We start from the raw sequence: 13535 nt of genomic DNA on the forward strand, positions 1-13535 counted from the left end.
GTGGTTGTCGCTGTCGGAGGCGTCGGTCCAACTCGTCCCATAGATGCTCAATTGGGTTCAAATCCGGTGATATCGATGGCCAAGGAAGGACATTAATGTTGTTGTTCTGTAGGAAAGCCGTTGTGAGACGTGCTGTGTGAGGCCTGGCGTTGTCATGTTGGAACACTGCGTTGGCGTTGGCCATAACTGGAACGATGTGTGGCCGGAGGATCTGGTCAATGTAGCCCTGTGCATTCAGGTTGCCCTGCACGTGGACCAGGTCAGTTCTGCCAGTGTATGAGATGGCTGCCCACACCATGACACTACCCCCGCCGAATCTGTCCACTTCCTGCACGCAGTTTGCCGCATAACGTTCACCACGACGCCTATACACGCGACATCTTCCATCATGACGTCGGAGCAGAAATCGGGACTCGTCACTGAACCACACCTGTCTCCATCGCAGTTGAGGCCATTGTCGATGAATCTGGCACCACTGCAGTCGGAGTCGACGGTGTTGTGGTGTTAAGATGACACCTCAAACTGGACGTCTGGCACGAATTCCTACCTCACGTAGGCGGTTCCGTACGGTCTGGTCGGATATCCTGCGCAAACCTGGTATTGCTGCGGCTGTGGAGGTGGCAGTAGTCAATCGTTCCCGAAGGTGGCGTACCCGGATGTAGCGGTCCTGCCCGGGGGTAGTGACCCGTGGTCGACCGGATCTAGGGAGGTCACGTGTTGATCCATGTTGCTGGTAACGGTCCCAAAGTCTGGAGATGGTGCTTGGGGACACATGGAATGCCCTGGCAACGGCCATTCTGGATTCGCCTGCGTCTAGTCGGCCGATGGCATTGTTTCTCTGCGGTTCACTGAGACGTGGCATGTCCTGGATTGTCAACTGTCGGCCAGATACAGAGGCCAGGCAAGCGAACACCCTGCACTTTTATACTGTCGGTGTTCATGTTGCACGTGCAGACAACGCACGTGCAGTGGTGACATGGTTTGCACGTGGCTGCGTTTTTGCGAATATTCACATTTTGAAACTTTATTTTACAGTAGCTGCGTTTTATCGAATGTAACCGTGGGAATGTGTTTGGGACATGCAATGACCTTATATTCACAAAGCATGAACCGGTAGGAAACATAAAATCGGAGTTATAACCCATTTGTACCCTTTTGCGTTTCTTTTTTTGAAGAGTATATATATATATATATATATATATATATATATATATATATATATATATATATATATATACTGACATTCTAAACAAGAATATGTATTCAATATGTAATTATGGTTGTCAAAAAGTGCTACCCCCTCGAATTTATTATTACTATTATTTTTTTTTTAAATTATTATTATTTTTGCATAGAATTCGTGTTCAATGTTTTAATTTTTTTTTTAAATTTTTTTTTTTTTTTTTTAAAGTCCAATCAAATATCTTCTCATAGGCGTACGGGCTCCCATTTTTGTAGGGGTGCAGGATGGCCCGAATTAAACGAAAATACCCGAATCTACATAACAACATTTATTCATATTAGAATTGTCCGACACCATATAACCGTCAATAAAATGTGTTGAGTGCGTCGTTAAATAAAACATTTCTTTCTTTTCATATTAGAATTGCTACCAAACAGCTATATATAGGGTTGCAAATGAATCTCTACGCATTGTTACCTGGATTACAACTAATTTTGAGAGTAGATAATGAAAATACATGGTAAAAAGGTCTCAGGTTAGCGCATTTTCCCCGAATATCTGTATAATGTTTGCTCGAATTTGAAGGTTTGCTCCAGCACTAGTGGGGGGGGGGGGGGGGGGGGGGGGGGGGGAGTTAGTGCCCCCCTCCTTCCGCCTCCAGTCGTACGCTTATGTGTCTTCTTGAGTAATAATCAACTACATGTATCTTACTCAGAAATATATACCTGAAAAAGAATACACTTAAGTAAAAACTGGTTAGCAGTTTAATATTAATAAACGAGTCTAATTAGTTAGAATTACAAAAATAAATAATCATTTAAAAAAAAAGTAACAAAAAACTGAAAGTTCCACGGCAAACCAAATGCTGCAGAAAAATGAAAATACCGAAGCAATCACTACAGCATTTCCGATTGCCGTGATTAATTTTCAGAATTCTATGTTATCGAACTTTACTCTGCTTGACAAGACACTACTAAAAGATGAAGTCTTTCCTAAAGTTTTCTTTTCCTCTGTTGGTGATACTATTTTTAGCTTCGAAATAAAAAAAACTCTACACAATGTTTGTAATATTCATGATTTATTTCATTTTATATGAAAGCAATAATAAAAAGTAACAAACAAGTTGCAACAAAATGTACAAAAATAGAAGTAATCGGTATGTCCTGCATATATCACAAATTCATCAATATATATCTAAACATTAAGATACCACACATTAAAAATAAATAGCTGTACATAATGTAGATATGTGCATTTATATGAAATAAAAGTGTAGTATGCACCAAACGATAAATAGTAGAAGCATTAAATTACAGTTACTAAGTTATAATGTACGACACTAAGATATGGCACTAAAATATATTTTTTAATATCCACTGTCCAGAATACAATACTTGATTAACAATGCTTAATACCTTACAATATACAGGATATAACCTTACAATATGCAGGATATAACATGGTATCCATTGTAGTCAAAACTGAAACCTAAAAAGAAAGAAAAAAATAACATATCCCTAAAATTCTTAATAAAATATACATATAAATCCTTTATAAACCACTCCACTTTACTGTTCTACCCCTAGAAAGAAAATTATTATGAGTGTCATTTATTACACAATGGTACTTTTGAATACCTGATTATATTGGTCTAGATACAAAATATATAAAATATGTATATGTAACATCTTTCAAAAGAAAAGAAAAGAAAAACGAAAAAAAAAAAGAAGGAAAAAAAAGAAGATTTTGGTACAAAACTTAAAAGCTTTGTTAATATAATTGGCAGCTTATATTTGTATCATTCTTATTCACAGCAAGATATGCAACACCCCATAAACAGTACACTTATAAATTGTTCCTGGCACCCTGGCACTCACAGAACTGACTACACGCAGAACTAAAATTGCATGATTCACCTTTTTTTTTGGAATAGCACAAGCAAGTGAAAGCTGCGTGGCAATCGTGCATCAACGGTTTCGGTAAATCACCCATATCCTCGCATCCATATCGCTGCCATTTTTATCATCAATAGTTTGAAAGACATGCTTATATGTATATATATCACAGTTTGCTTTCAATTCTCGTTTCGCGTTCTTCCGCATTCCAAACCGGTGGAATGATGCACACACATTTGCCTTTGTTCGGGTGCCACACGAGCATCTGTGCACTGTTGGCGTTCGGCGGAACAAGAGCACAGTGGGGTATTGGAACGTTCTTTTCCAGCAGCACTGGCTGAATTGGCTTTGGATCGCTGATCAACCGAGCCCGCTTGCCAAGCTCTGCCTTAGGGTTCACCTCGATTTCCAGCTTCATTGTCCACCTTATCGTCTGCAGAATGTAGGACTTCATGGTGGTCATGTTCCACACAACTAGCCAGACGTAGAAGCTCTGGTCGCGAACGATGTGAGAGAGGTTGGGCTCCACTTGGTTTCGGTTGGCAGGATTGCGCCATGTGACGTGGGGGTGGAAGTTGTCATTCATGGTCACCGTGGCCCGCTGGTACGAACTACATGGCGTTTCAAAGATGACCGTTTCGTTCCGAGACCCATACCACGGATAATGTCGCCCATCACAGTCGCTGATCATTGACTGCTTCCCACTTATGAGCTCAGGAAATTCCCAGCTTGTGCTGTAAAATTGAAGAAGAAAAAATAGGTTATATACAAAATTATATACATAGTCAAACTTGTGTCAAGCAGTCACCAAATGGAGCATAAGAAGATAAGATATTTTACGACAGGTGGCTACTTAATACACATCAGTTTGTACTACATTACGGCCTACATGTGTTTGGAAGAATAAAAAGTTGGCTTGCGGTATGATAACAAGTATAGGTGTGGCCATTTCAGAATGTTTGACTGTAATTTTGACTTTGTATATATCCATAGCTCGACGCTGGAATATCGTTAACGGGCGCGTAGGCTGGTAGGTGTGTGTGTGTGGTGGTGATGGTGGTGGGTGGGTGGGGGGGGGGGAGGGGGGGTTCGGACGACACTTCACCCCCGCTGAGGCTAAACAACAAACTTTTTTTTAACAATGCATATTAGACTATTCATGCGTTTCCAAGAAAAATGCAGACCGGACGAAACATTGTAATCGCGATTGGGTATACTTATTGCTGAATTGTATGTGCACAACTGTATAGGACACCTAATAGTCACGTAGCCCAGTGGTAAAGCGCTCAGTTTGATGCGCGGTCGGTATAGGGTCGATCCCCGTCGGTGGGCCCATTGGGCTATTTCTCGTTCCAGCCAGTTCACTATTACTGGTATATCGACGGCCATAATATGTGCTATGCTGACTGAGATGGTGCATATAAAAGATCCCTTGTAGCGGGTTTCTTGTCTAAGACTATATATAAAAATTAGCTAATGTTTGACATCCAATAGCCGATGATTAATAAATCAATGTGCTCTAGTGGTGTCGTTAAACAAAACAAATTTTAACCTAGTAGTCAAGGTTTAACACGGGGTATTGGTTAGCATGTCAGTAAGTCGTTTACATAAGACACTAACTAGCCCTCATCCTTGTACTGGTTATGGAACAGCATATCTGTACAAGCTTGGATCCAGCCCACTTTCCACGTTTCCGTTTCATCGCTTGGGGACATTTCAATCGTTGCTGTGGCCCTGAAAACAGCAGCAATGTTATTGAACAAATTATTTTACTATACATATAAGTACTCAACAAAAATAATATTTCCAAATTTTTTTTCTCTCTCTACAATTAGCTATAATCAGAGCTCCATCAACCCACCCCCCACCCCCACCCCCACACCAAGAAACAAACACCCCCATCCCCCCAAAAAAAATCTTGATGGTCTGAAAATGACTTGAAACGAAGCCGGCTACGTTTTAATAAATGATAGGTTTAGTGGCTTTTGCTCTTTTTTTTTTAAAGCACATCGACCACACCCCTATTTTAAAAATGCCACATTTTGTTACTCTCCTTTTGCCAAATGTCTATTCTTGATTTGTTTTTGGTCACGTTTGAGGCAACAATAACTTGTATATTGCTTTAAATTATTAGAATATGTGGTAACTGTTGGCCCCGCAGAAGGTCAACCCAGCTCATTTTGTTCAGTGGGTCTAAGTGATCAAGAAAACACTTTCAAACTTAGCCCCCCCCTCCAAAAAAAAAACAAAACAAAAAAAAACAACCCCAACAACAACAAAAACAAACAAACAATTGCCACTGATCCTCCATGATTGACTCTACTCAATGACAGGCCTAGATTACTCCAAAATGTATTTTGTCAAATGCATTTGATTCAATGCTAAATTATTTCATTTTGTTCTGATGTAGCTCGAAATATTACGATTCATTCAGCGACTGCTTTTGGGTGTATGAATTGCTCTCTCCTTGTAACATACATTTGAGATCTGTTCTCATTAGACTCCTTGCTACATTTTACAGAGCAGCAGACCAATGCAACATCCAAGTAGCTCTCTTCTAAGTTACAAAGCAGCACGTTTGGCGTGGTAGTCTACCTGATGTGCTATGTAGAAAAGAAAAGGATGAGCTGGTCAAACAAAAGTCGGATTGTATTGCCAGGAACTGATGGTAGAACTTGCTTGTGACAGCTACCAATGTAATATTAAGTCTTTTCACCAAACATTAGATAGTTATATGGTTCCTTGATTTGTATACATGCCTCTCATATTTTTGGATACCCAGTATATGCTATTAGAAAAAGAAAAAGAATTTTTATTTTATTTTATTATTAATGTAGCCTATTTGTGTTTAGTCATTTCAAAGGACAACGTTTTCATCGTTTAGGGTACCAGACCCTATTATCCAAAATTAGTTTAAGTTATCACCTCTATGTAGGTTACATTCGAATTTATGTAGGCCTAATAGCCTATTGATATTATGTTGCTGAACCAAGTGGATATTTTATTATTTTATATAATATACACATACTTGTTTTATAAAATATATAATGTGAACGTCAGAAAAAGAGCATTCTGAAGGATTATAATTATGCAATAATCAAATTAATAAAATATGGTTTTGTAGCTGTTTGTAATTTTCACTGTGCTGAAATGTAGCCCACTGGTCTAGGATCGATCCCTGCCGGTGGGCCCATTAGGCTATTTCTCGTTCCAGTCAGTTCACCACGACTGGTATATCACAGACCGTGGTATGAGCTATCCTGTCTGTGGGATGGTGTATATAAAATATCCCTTGTTACTAAGGGAAAAATGTAGCGGGTTTTCTCTCTCAGACTGTGTCGATGTTACTAGGTGTTTGACATCCAATAGCCGATGATTGGTGGATCAATGTGCTCTGGTGGTGGTGTTATACAAAACAAACTTTAATAAATTTAACCATGTTGAAAACATTTGAGCAACGTTAACAACAGTAGTATGACGTCACAAAGCAGTTAAAAAGAAAAATTAAATAAAAGGATGTTTGTGGTGCTACTCCACATCAATGGGGCCCACAACATTCAATATTTAAAGTTTTGTGCCATTAATTACAACACAAGTTTGATGTTATTAGTTAAGAACGTGTATAGATGGGGTCTCAAATTGTAGGCCATCCCACACATTTCTTATTTATTGCGTTTTAGTTTTTTCTCGTTCCAACCAGTGCACCACAAATGGTCACAAAGGCCGTGGTATGTGCTTTCCTGTCTGTGGGAAAGTGCATAAAAACATCCCTTGCTGCGTTAGAAAAATGTAGCGCTTTTTTTTCTTCTAAAAAATACGTGTCAGAATTACCAAATGTTTGACATCCAACAGCCAATTATTAATTAATCCATGTTCTCTAGTGGTGTCATTACACAAAACAAACTATCTTTATCGCGTTTTAATGCAAAGCGTCTTCTTTTTGTTTACAATATTCTCCCTTCTTCTTGTAGCCTATTTTTTTTTTTTTTTTGTGTTTTGTTTTGCAAACATATTTTTGAAATATATAATATTCTTTCCCGAATCCCAACAATCGGCAGGTACTTAACAGTTGCCATCCTTACATTGACCGTGACCATTTAAACCTTAAAAACTTTAAAAGTGTTGAATATATCAGCATCTGTAATGTTAAATTTTACTTATAGAATACAGGAAAAAGCATTTAAGAACATTACTTTTCAACATTTTCCTGGAGAGCATGCGACGACCACCCCCCCCCCCCCCCCCCCCCGTGTCGTACACTTATGCTTTTAAAGGCGCAGACCCTAGTTTCAGCCGGTAAAAATAGACACCAAGTTTAATCTCAAAAACGTGCAACACACTTTTGGATATGATTATAACCGAAAGATGCTAAAGTCCGTGATGTTTAAACGGGGAAATACCGTCAAAAATAACTTGAGCTTGTCTCATTAACCATTACTTCTTAGATGAACGTGCGTTTTATAAAACTAGGGTATGTCGCTTCAAACCAAGTTCATAATTGCTAAAGCGTTTTGTGTCCAGCTTAAACAATGAAAGTCAAAGATCCTAGATTTTTTATTTTGTTTTGTTTTGAATTTTATAGCCGTATTAATTATTAAACAGTGTTCTGTAGGTAGTATGTAGGATATTGTTTCCCAAATGGCAAGTATAAACTAATAAAATAATTGGTACAAAATAATTGGTTAATCAAACCTAAAATTTGGCGTTCTGTACTTCAGCACTGCTGGTGATGATTCGTCTATTTGCGTTGGCTCATTATCAATTCTGCCGTCAATGTATGCAGCTCGTATTTTTTGCAGCACTTGTTTGGACGGAGATATTGATATTTGCGGGAGAGTGGGGATTTTTCTTGTGGAACTTGAAGCAAGACCCATGTCCTCAGTGACATCCATTAGCATCCACCACACGGTCGCAAACGGCTCAAGCAGACGAATTGTCTTATTTTTCAGATGGGGCAAATGCATTGACGCCTAGGGCACATCTGTTTCATAGCCAAGTCAGCCATTATTAAGATTCATTTAAAAAATAAAATGGCCTTCTTAAGATACTTATTGTAGTTTAAACTTAATCTTATCCATATCAACAAATTTGAATCATACGTCGTCTGCTAGCGGTTGCCATGTGCTATTGTTGTGATGACGTCATTTATCATAACCTCAAAATAAATCAAATGCTAAAATATTAGCTAAAAGCTCTTTCATAAAAGTTTTTTTTAATGGAACCAAGGAAAAATATAATAACGGAATTAACACAAATGTTAAAAACGTTATAAATAGAAGAATACATGTTCTGGGTTTGCTGTTGAAGATATTTGGAGCGAGAATAAAATTAAAATAAACTCTAAACAACTTATATGCATTTTTTTTTTTTTTAAATATAATTATTATTAACATGTTTTATCTGGGTTGTTATTGCGCTTTGTGGTGTTGTTCATATGTTGGTGTTTTTCTGGGGTTTTTTTTACTGGTTTTTATCCTATTATTATTATTTATTTTTTTTGTCGAATATGTTCATTCTATTTATATGAATAAACTTATTAAGGAGAAGAAAAAAAAAAAACCCGGATAAAATAATAAGCAAAGAACTGTATAAAATAAAGTGTAAATTGTGTGTGTGCACTGTATAATGATTCCACTGCAAAGTGTGTGGATCCAGATTCGTTTTAAAGCTAGAATTAAGAATAACTAGTAGTACATTATGGGGCAAGTTCAACCAGCAAATATTTCGCTAACGTTCGTGAACTATTTGATTGGTCCCCGACGTGGCCATTTGGTTTAACGTGAAGCGCATAAACCAGTTTAGCGGGCGTTTTACTGCATGGTGCCGCTGAACTCAACCGAGGAAGCTTCCGTTTTCCCCAAACTGGCAACAGCAGCAGCTCGCTGATAAAACGTTATTATTTGAACAAACAAATTAACACATTTACCCAAGAACAAATGAGTGTATCTGTGTAAAACACAAGGGAATATTGTTGTTATGAAGTCCACACGAATGCGTAAAACCCAAAGAAAACTTGTATCAAATAAGAAAAAATCAGGAATGAATGCATTTGACATGAAGTTAAACTCCTTTTTGACTCGTCTGTTCAAATTAGACGAACGTTTGTCGCAGGATTTTAGTCTTTGTGCTACCCCAGACAGCCGTTTGGGTTACTTGAGACCTTTAATGAAATTGTTAGAGATCAGCTGCCATGGAATCCCGTGGCTGTTGGGCACAGTGATAATATTTGTCTGTGTCCATAAACCTGAAGATGTTGAAATCCTTGTTAATTTATTTTTTGGTAAGTTTTGTAGACCATTATCTTGTGTACTCTGCTTTTAGAGAGCTGTAGTCTGTACCATCCTACAAAAATGTTTTATGTTTTTTAAATAATTTCCCTTTAGTTTGATGTAAACAAAAAGTGTTTTGAAAATAAAAACAAATTAATTTGTTTGTGTGCATTAAAAAATCCCAATTGGCTCAGAAATGGATAACGAACTGAAAATGGTAAAAATGCTCCAAAAATGTTTACTATTTTAGTCTGCCATGCCAAATGCCAAGGGAAACAATGATTGGTCAGTAATATGTGAAATATTTGTTATATTAACAAACTCAAAAATTATTAGTGTAAATATATTTAATGTCAAATATAGGATTATTGTTGAATTAGAGCAGGAATCTTTTGCCTACTTGGTGGTAGGCAAAACTCCTGTGTTTTCGTTACAGAGTTGTCTCAGCCAGCAGAGAGTGATTATAACCGTCCAAATGACCACCTATCTCTCAAATGGCAGACTACTCTGGCTGATAGATCACCAGTGTTCGAAATTAAACATTTGGGGCAGTATCCCATTTGGATACTAACATTTCAAAATCTGGTATCCCACCTGAGAATTTAGTATCCCACTTAAATGAAATTCATAAATAACATCCAACAAACTTGGACAACACTGTTCTCGTTCCCAGTCAATTGCAACGCCGCTATTGTTCCAGTGTAGCATTAGACTGGATATAAGTTGGGGGATATCTTGTTATGGCATAGCATTAGACTGGGTACGAGCTCGAAAATACTGTTGCTTAACTTCACCAGTAAATGACGACTTTCATTGTTTAGCGAAAAATAAAAACGCAGGATTAAAAAAACAAAAACATTATATGGTATCTCGATGGGATACTGGGTTCTTGAAGTCTGGTATCCAAAATTAAATTCTGGTATCCCCGGGATATTGGGATACTTTTAATCTCAAACACTGATCACATGTTATTTTAAGATACCAGGAATCTTTAAATGCACAGTTAAACAAAAGAGCTAAAAGTTGGCCCCATTTATTTTAACTCCACGGTAATGCCATTCGCTAATACCAACTGTGCAAAACGATAATCAGTGATTTAATTCTGGTTGCTATTTTTTATAGTTCATTTTTAGAGTCCATCTTTCATTAAAATATTGTGTTGAGAGAATGATAATTTTGGCCTGCTTTCCATTAATTTGATTTCGAATGCAATTCTACATGTGAATTTATCAATATACACACACTACCTTTTTCATATATATGTTGCTGCATATGGGTATTCAGCACATGGAATTTTTTTTGTTCCATACAGTGATGTCATAATGTGAAATATTTACTTAAAAGTACACTTCGGCAATGACAAATTTTATATAATAATCTGCTTAAAAATACAGGTATGGAAATGTAAATTTTTACGATGAATTGTGTTACTGGAAAGTAGGCCTTGTGCTTGTAAATAGTGCCTGTAATTAAGAAGTGATACACTTTTTTTTTTACCACTTTCTTTTTCTTTTTCCAGTTCTCATCTTTGATCTTATTTGTGTTGGGCTGGTGAAGATATTGGTACGACGCGAAAGACCTGCTATCAACAAAATGGACATGTTTGCTACCGTTTCCATTGATTTATTTTCCTTCCCTTCTGGCCACACAACTAGAGCAGCAATGCTAGCTTGGTTTTTCACCGACAAAATCTTTACTTCCTACATATCCAGTTATGCAGTGGTTGTGTGGGCTATAGCTGTTGCATGTTCTAGAGTGTTACTGGGACGACATCATGTGTCTGATGTAGCTGCAGGATTTCTGATGGGACTTCTGGAATATTATGTGTATTTGAAGATGTGGGTGCCACGTGAAATGTGTTTGGAATGGTTAGAACCATACTTTGGACATGTACATTTGTAGCTGATCTTATGACTGAATTATCTTTCAAAATATGAAATTTTTTCAATTTTGAATTTTAAATTTTAGATTGTATTCAATTACTTAAATTATAAATGGAACTTGTCCCAATTTTAATTTTTTGTATGCAACACACAATGCAATTGTACAGATTTACTTCTTGCAGCAGTTCAATTTGGCAGCAATCTCAACTTACTAATGCAAAACACAAAACACTACACTGTACAGTTTTAATAAACATGTTTTTGCTTTCAGCAATCTTTGATGAAGCTTGTATGTTTCTTCTAAAAAAAAGAAGAGTATTTTGTGTACTTGTAAAGTTCTAAACATTTAAGAAGTGGGACACTCATCTCTCTGATACATTTTTATTCAACCTACACTAAAGATTATACAGGGCATAATATTGTATGTGAATCGTCGTTATGTTTGCATGTCGGGTATGCAACTTATCATTCATGCGGTAATCCATTACACATTCTGAAAGTGACTTTACCGAAGATGAAGGAAACCGTTCTTTTATGATTTGCAGTAAAAATTTTAACTGTTGTTTTATTTTGCTTATAACGTATGTAAGCAATATGTCTGGTAACTCTTGTACAGATTACCACAAAATACAGACACACCGGTTAACGCACATTCATACTGCCATTCAGGGCTAGCTCTGTCATTCGCCAACTGCAAATTTGAGAAATAATTAGCAAATGTTTTTTTAATTTTGCAAAATAATTTCATTTATTACCCCAGCGGTCACTCATAACGGAAAACATTTTCCATATTTTTTCAGTAAGAAATATTCTGCATTGGTCTAACGGACAATACTATTGGATAATTTGACGCTTACAAACCAATGACGTTGTCGGTACTAAATATGACGTCATCACGATTTGGCAAACACACAAAATGACGTCATGTAGTTTAAAGAGTTTGCATTTATGGCTGTCTGTTTTTAGTTAAATTTATAAGAAAATGTCATTTTAAAGCAATTCCTTATAGATTTTGTAGTAGAATAAAAATAACTTTTGTTTTTGAAAATTATCTATGAACGTGATTAAATTACAAAGCTATAGCAATTTTCAGAACAGTGCGTAAAGGGGTTTGTATCGTTTCTATACAGGTTGGCCTTCGTGCATGTGCGTCAAAAATAAAGGCTTAAAGAGAAAAATAGCATGAGGTAATAAATAGAATAACAAACTCGCTATCAGTTATTATCAGATTTATGTCCCGAGTGAAATCATTTTCAGTTGTCAGTCACAAGCTTTAGCTCTTTTGAAATTTAAATAGATATTTTGTATACTCATCCAGAGTTATCTCTGCCATTTGTACTATGAAATCCCTTTACAGACAGACAAATACATGTATTTGTTATTCATACCACTGTTCTCACTGTACAGATACTGTATCTAGTACTATACATACACATTGTATATGTATCGAAATAACACTCAGTTCATCAACATTTAGGTGGTGTAGTTTTAGTGTAATACGATGTTATAGAGAACGAAGTACCGTTCAACTTTCTTTATTTGTGGTAATGTAATGACTGTTGTGTATTTAATTCGATGCCTGAAAAGGGAACTTTTGAATTGGCATATAACTACTAACAAAAACTCATTAAAAAATTAACTTATTAAGTTTTAAACCCATACCATTTACCAACTCTTATAACATACCAAGAAATTCTATTTTCACTTACAAATAAGAAAAAAAAAAAGTTTGTTAACAAATTAACATCAGATTATATAAATGAAACCACATTTTTAATACAGAGGTGAAGACGAAATGTTGGAAGAACCAACGTACAGTATGTAGTTTCGTCTCTATTGTTATTAGTAATCAATAATGCAGTACACATGTTAAAGGCACAGCCATGCATAGAATTGCTTTATCTTGGCTGTTCCATCGGTTGCCTTCATCCCTGTATCAAAATTGGAGATTGAACCTTTGTAATTTTATAATAATTTGTTAAAAACTTTATTTATGTACACTTGACATTTAAATTTTACAAAATCTGATTTGGTACATGTGTATGTATGTGTTTAAAACATGATTTTATGAATTTAAGAAACAGCTATTACTCATTACAGAGTTAACTGCCATTTCATTGGTTCTCTAAATGATGCAAACAGACACTAGTTTCTAGTCAAAAACACTACGGCAATAATTGGCAAGTTGTTAATGTGATACTGGTGGTTTCAGCTTCGTGCTGAAACATATGACACAGTTTCCTAAAATTTAATATTTTTTGTAAAGCAACATTTAATTTTTGCTTCTGATGTAGCTATTGGTGCT

At 36.4% G+C, this 13535-nt stretch overlaps 2 protein-coding genes across 3 annotated transcripts; one reads left to right on the forward strand and one right to left on the reverse strand.

Annotated features, from left to right (window-relative positions):
* Positions 1-2244: 2244 nt before the first annotated feature.
* On the reverse strand, positions 2245-8212 carry LOC121384130 (protein FAM78B-like). 2 transcript variants are annotated; one of them, XR_005959342.1, is made up of 4 exons: positions 7771-8212; positions 4699-4812; positions 3100-3812; positions 2245-2671 (listed from the first exon to the last, which is right to left on the reverse strand). XR_005959342.1 is itself a non-coding variant. In XM_041514375.1 (3 exons), the coding sequence occupies exons 1-3, from the start codon at positions 8040-8042 to the stop codon at positions 3245-3247; spliced, it is 954 nt and encodes a 317-aa protein (XP_041370309.1). In that variant the 5' UTR covers positions 8043-8212; the 3' UTR covers positions 2245-3244. The 2 variants fall into 2 exon arrangements, 1 of the variants encoding a protein (XP_041370309.1); XM_041514375.1 differs by having other exon boundaries at positions 2245-3812.
* A 722-nt stretch (positions 8213-8934) lies between these two features.
* On the forward strand, positions 8935-11511 carry LOC121384330 (phospholipid phosphatase 6-like). The gene is made up of 2 exons (XM_041514677.1): positions 8935-9358; positions 10867-11511. Exons 1-2 carry the CDS (start codon positions 9055-9057, stop codon positions 11247-11249), a joined length of 687 nt encoding a protein of 228 aa, XP_041370611.1. The 5' UTR covers positions 8935-9054; the 3' UTR covers positions 11250-11511.
* The last annotated feature ends 2024 nt before the right edge of the window (positions 11512-13535 follow it).

This window comes from Gigantopelta aegis, chromosome 10 (genome assembly GCF_016097555.1).
Source record: "Gigantopelta aegis isolate Gae_Host chromosome 10, Gae_host_genome, whole genome shotgun sequence".
Lineage (NCBI taxonomy): Eukaryota > Metazoa > Mollusca > Gastropoda > Neomphalida > Peltospiridae > Gigantopelta > Gigantopelta aegis.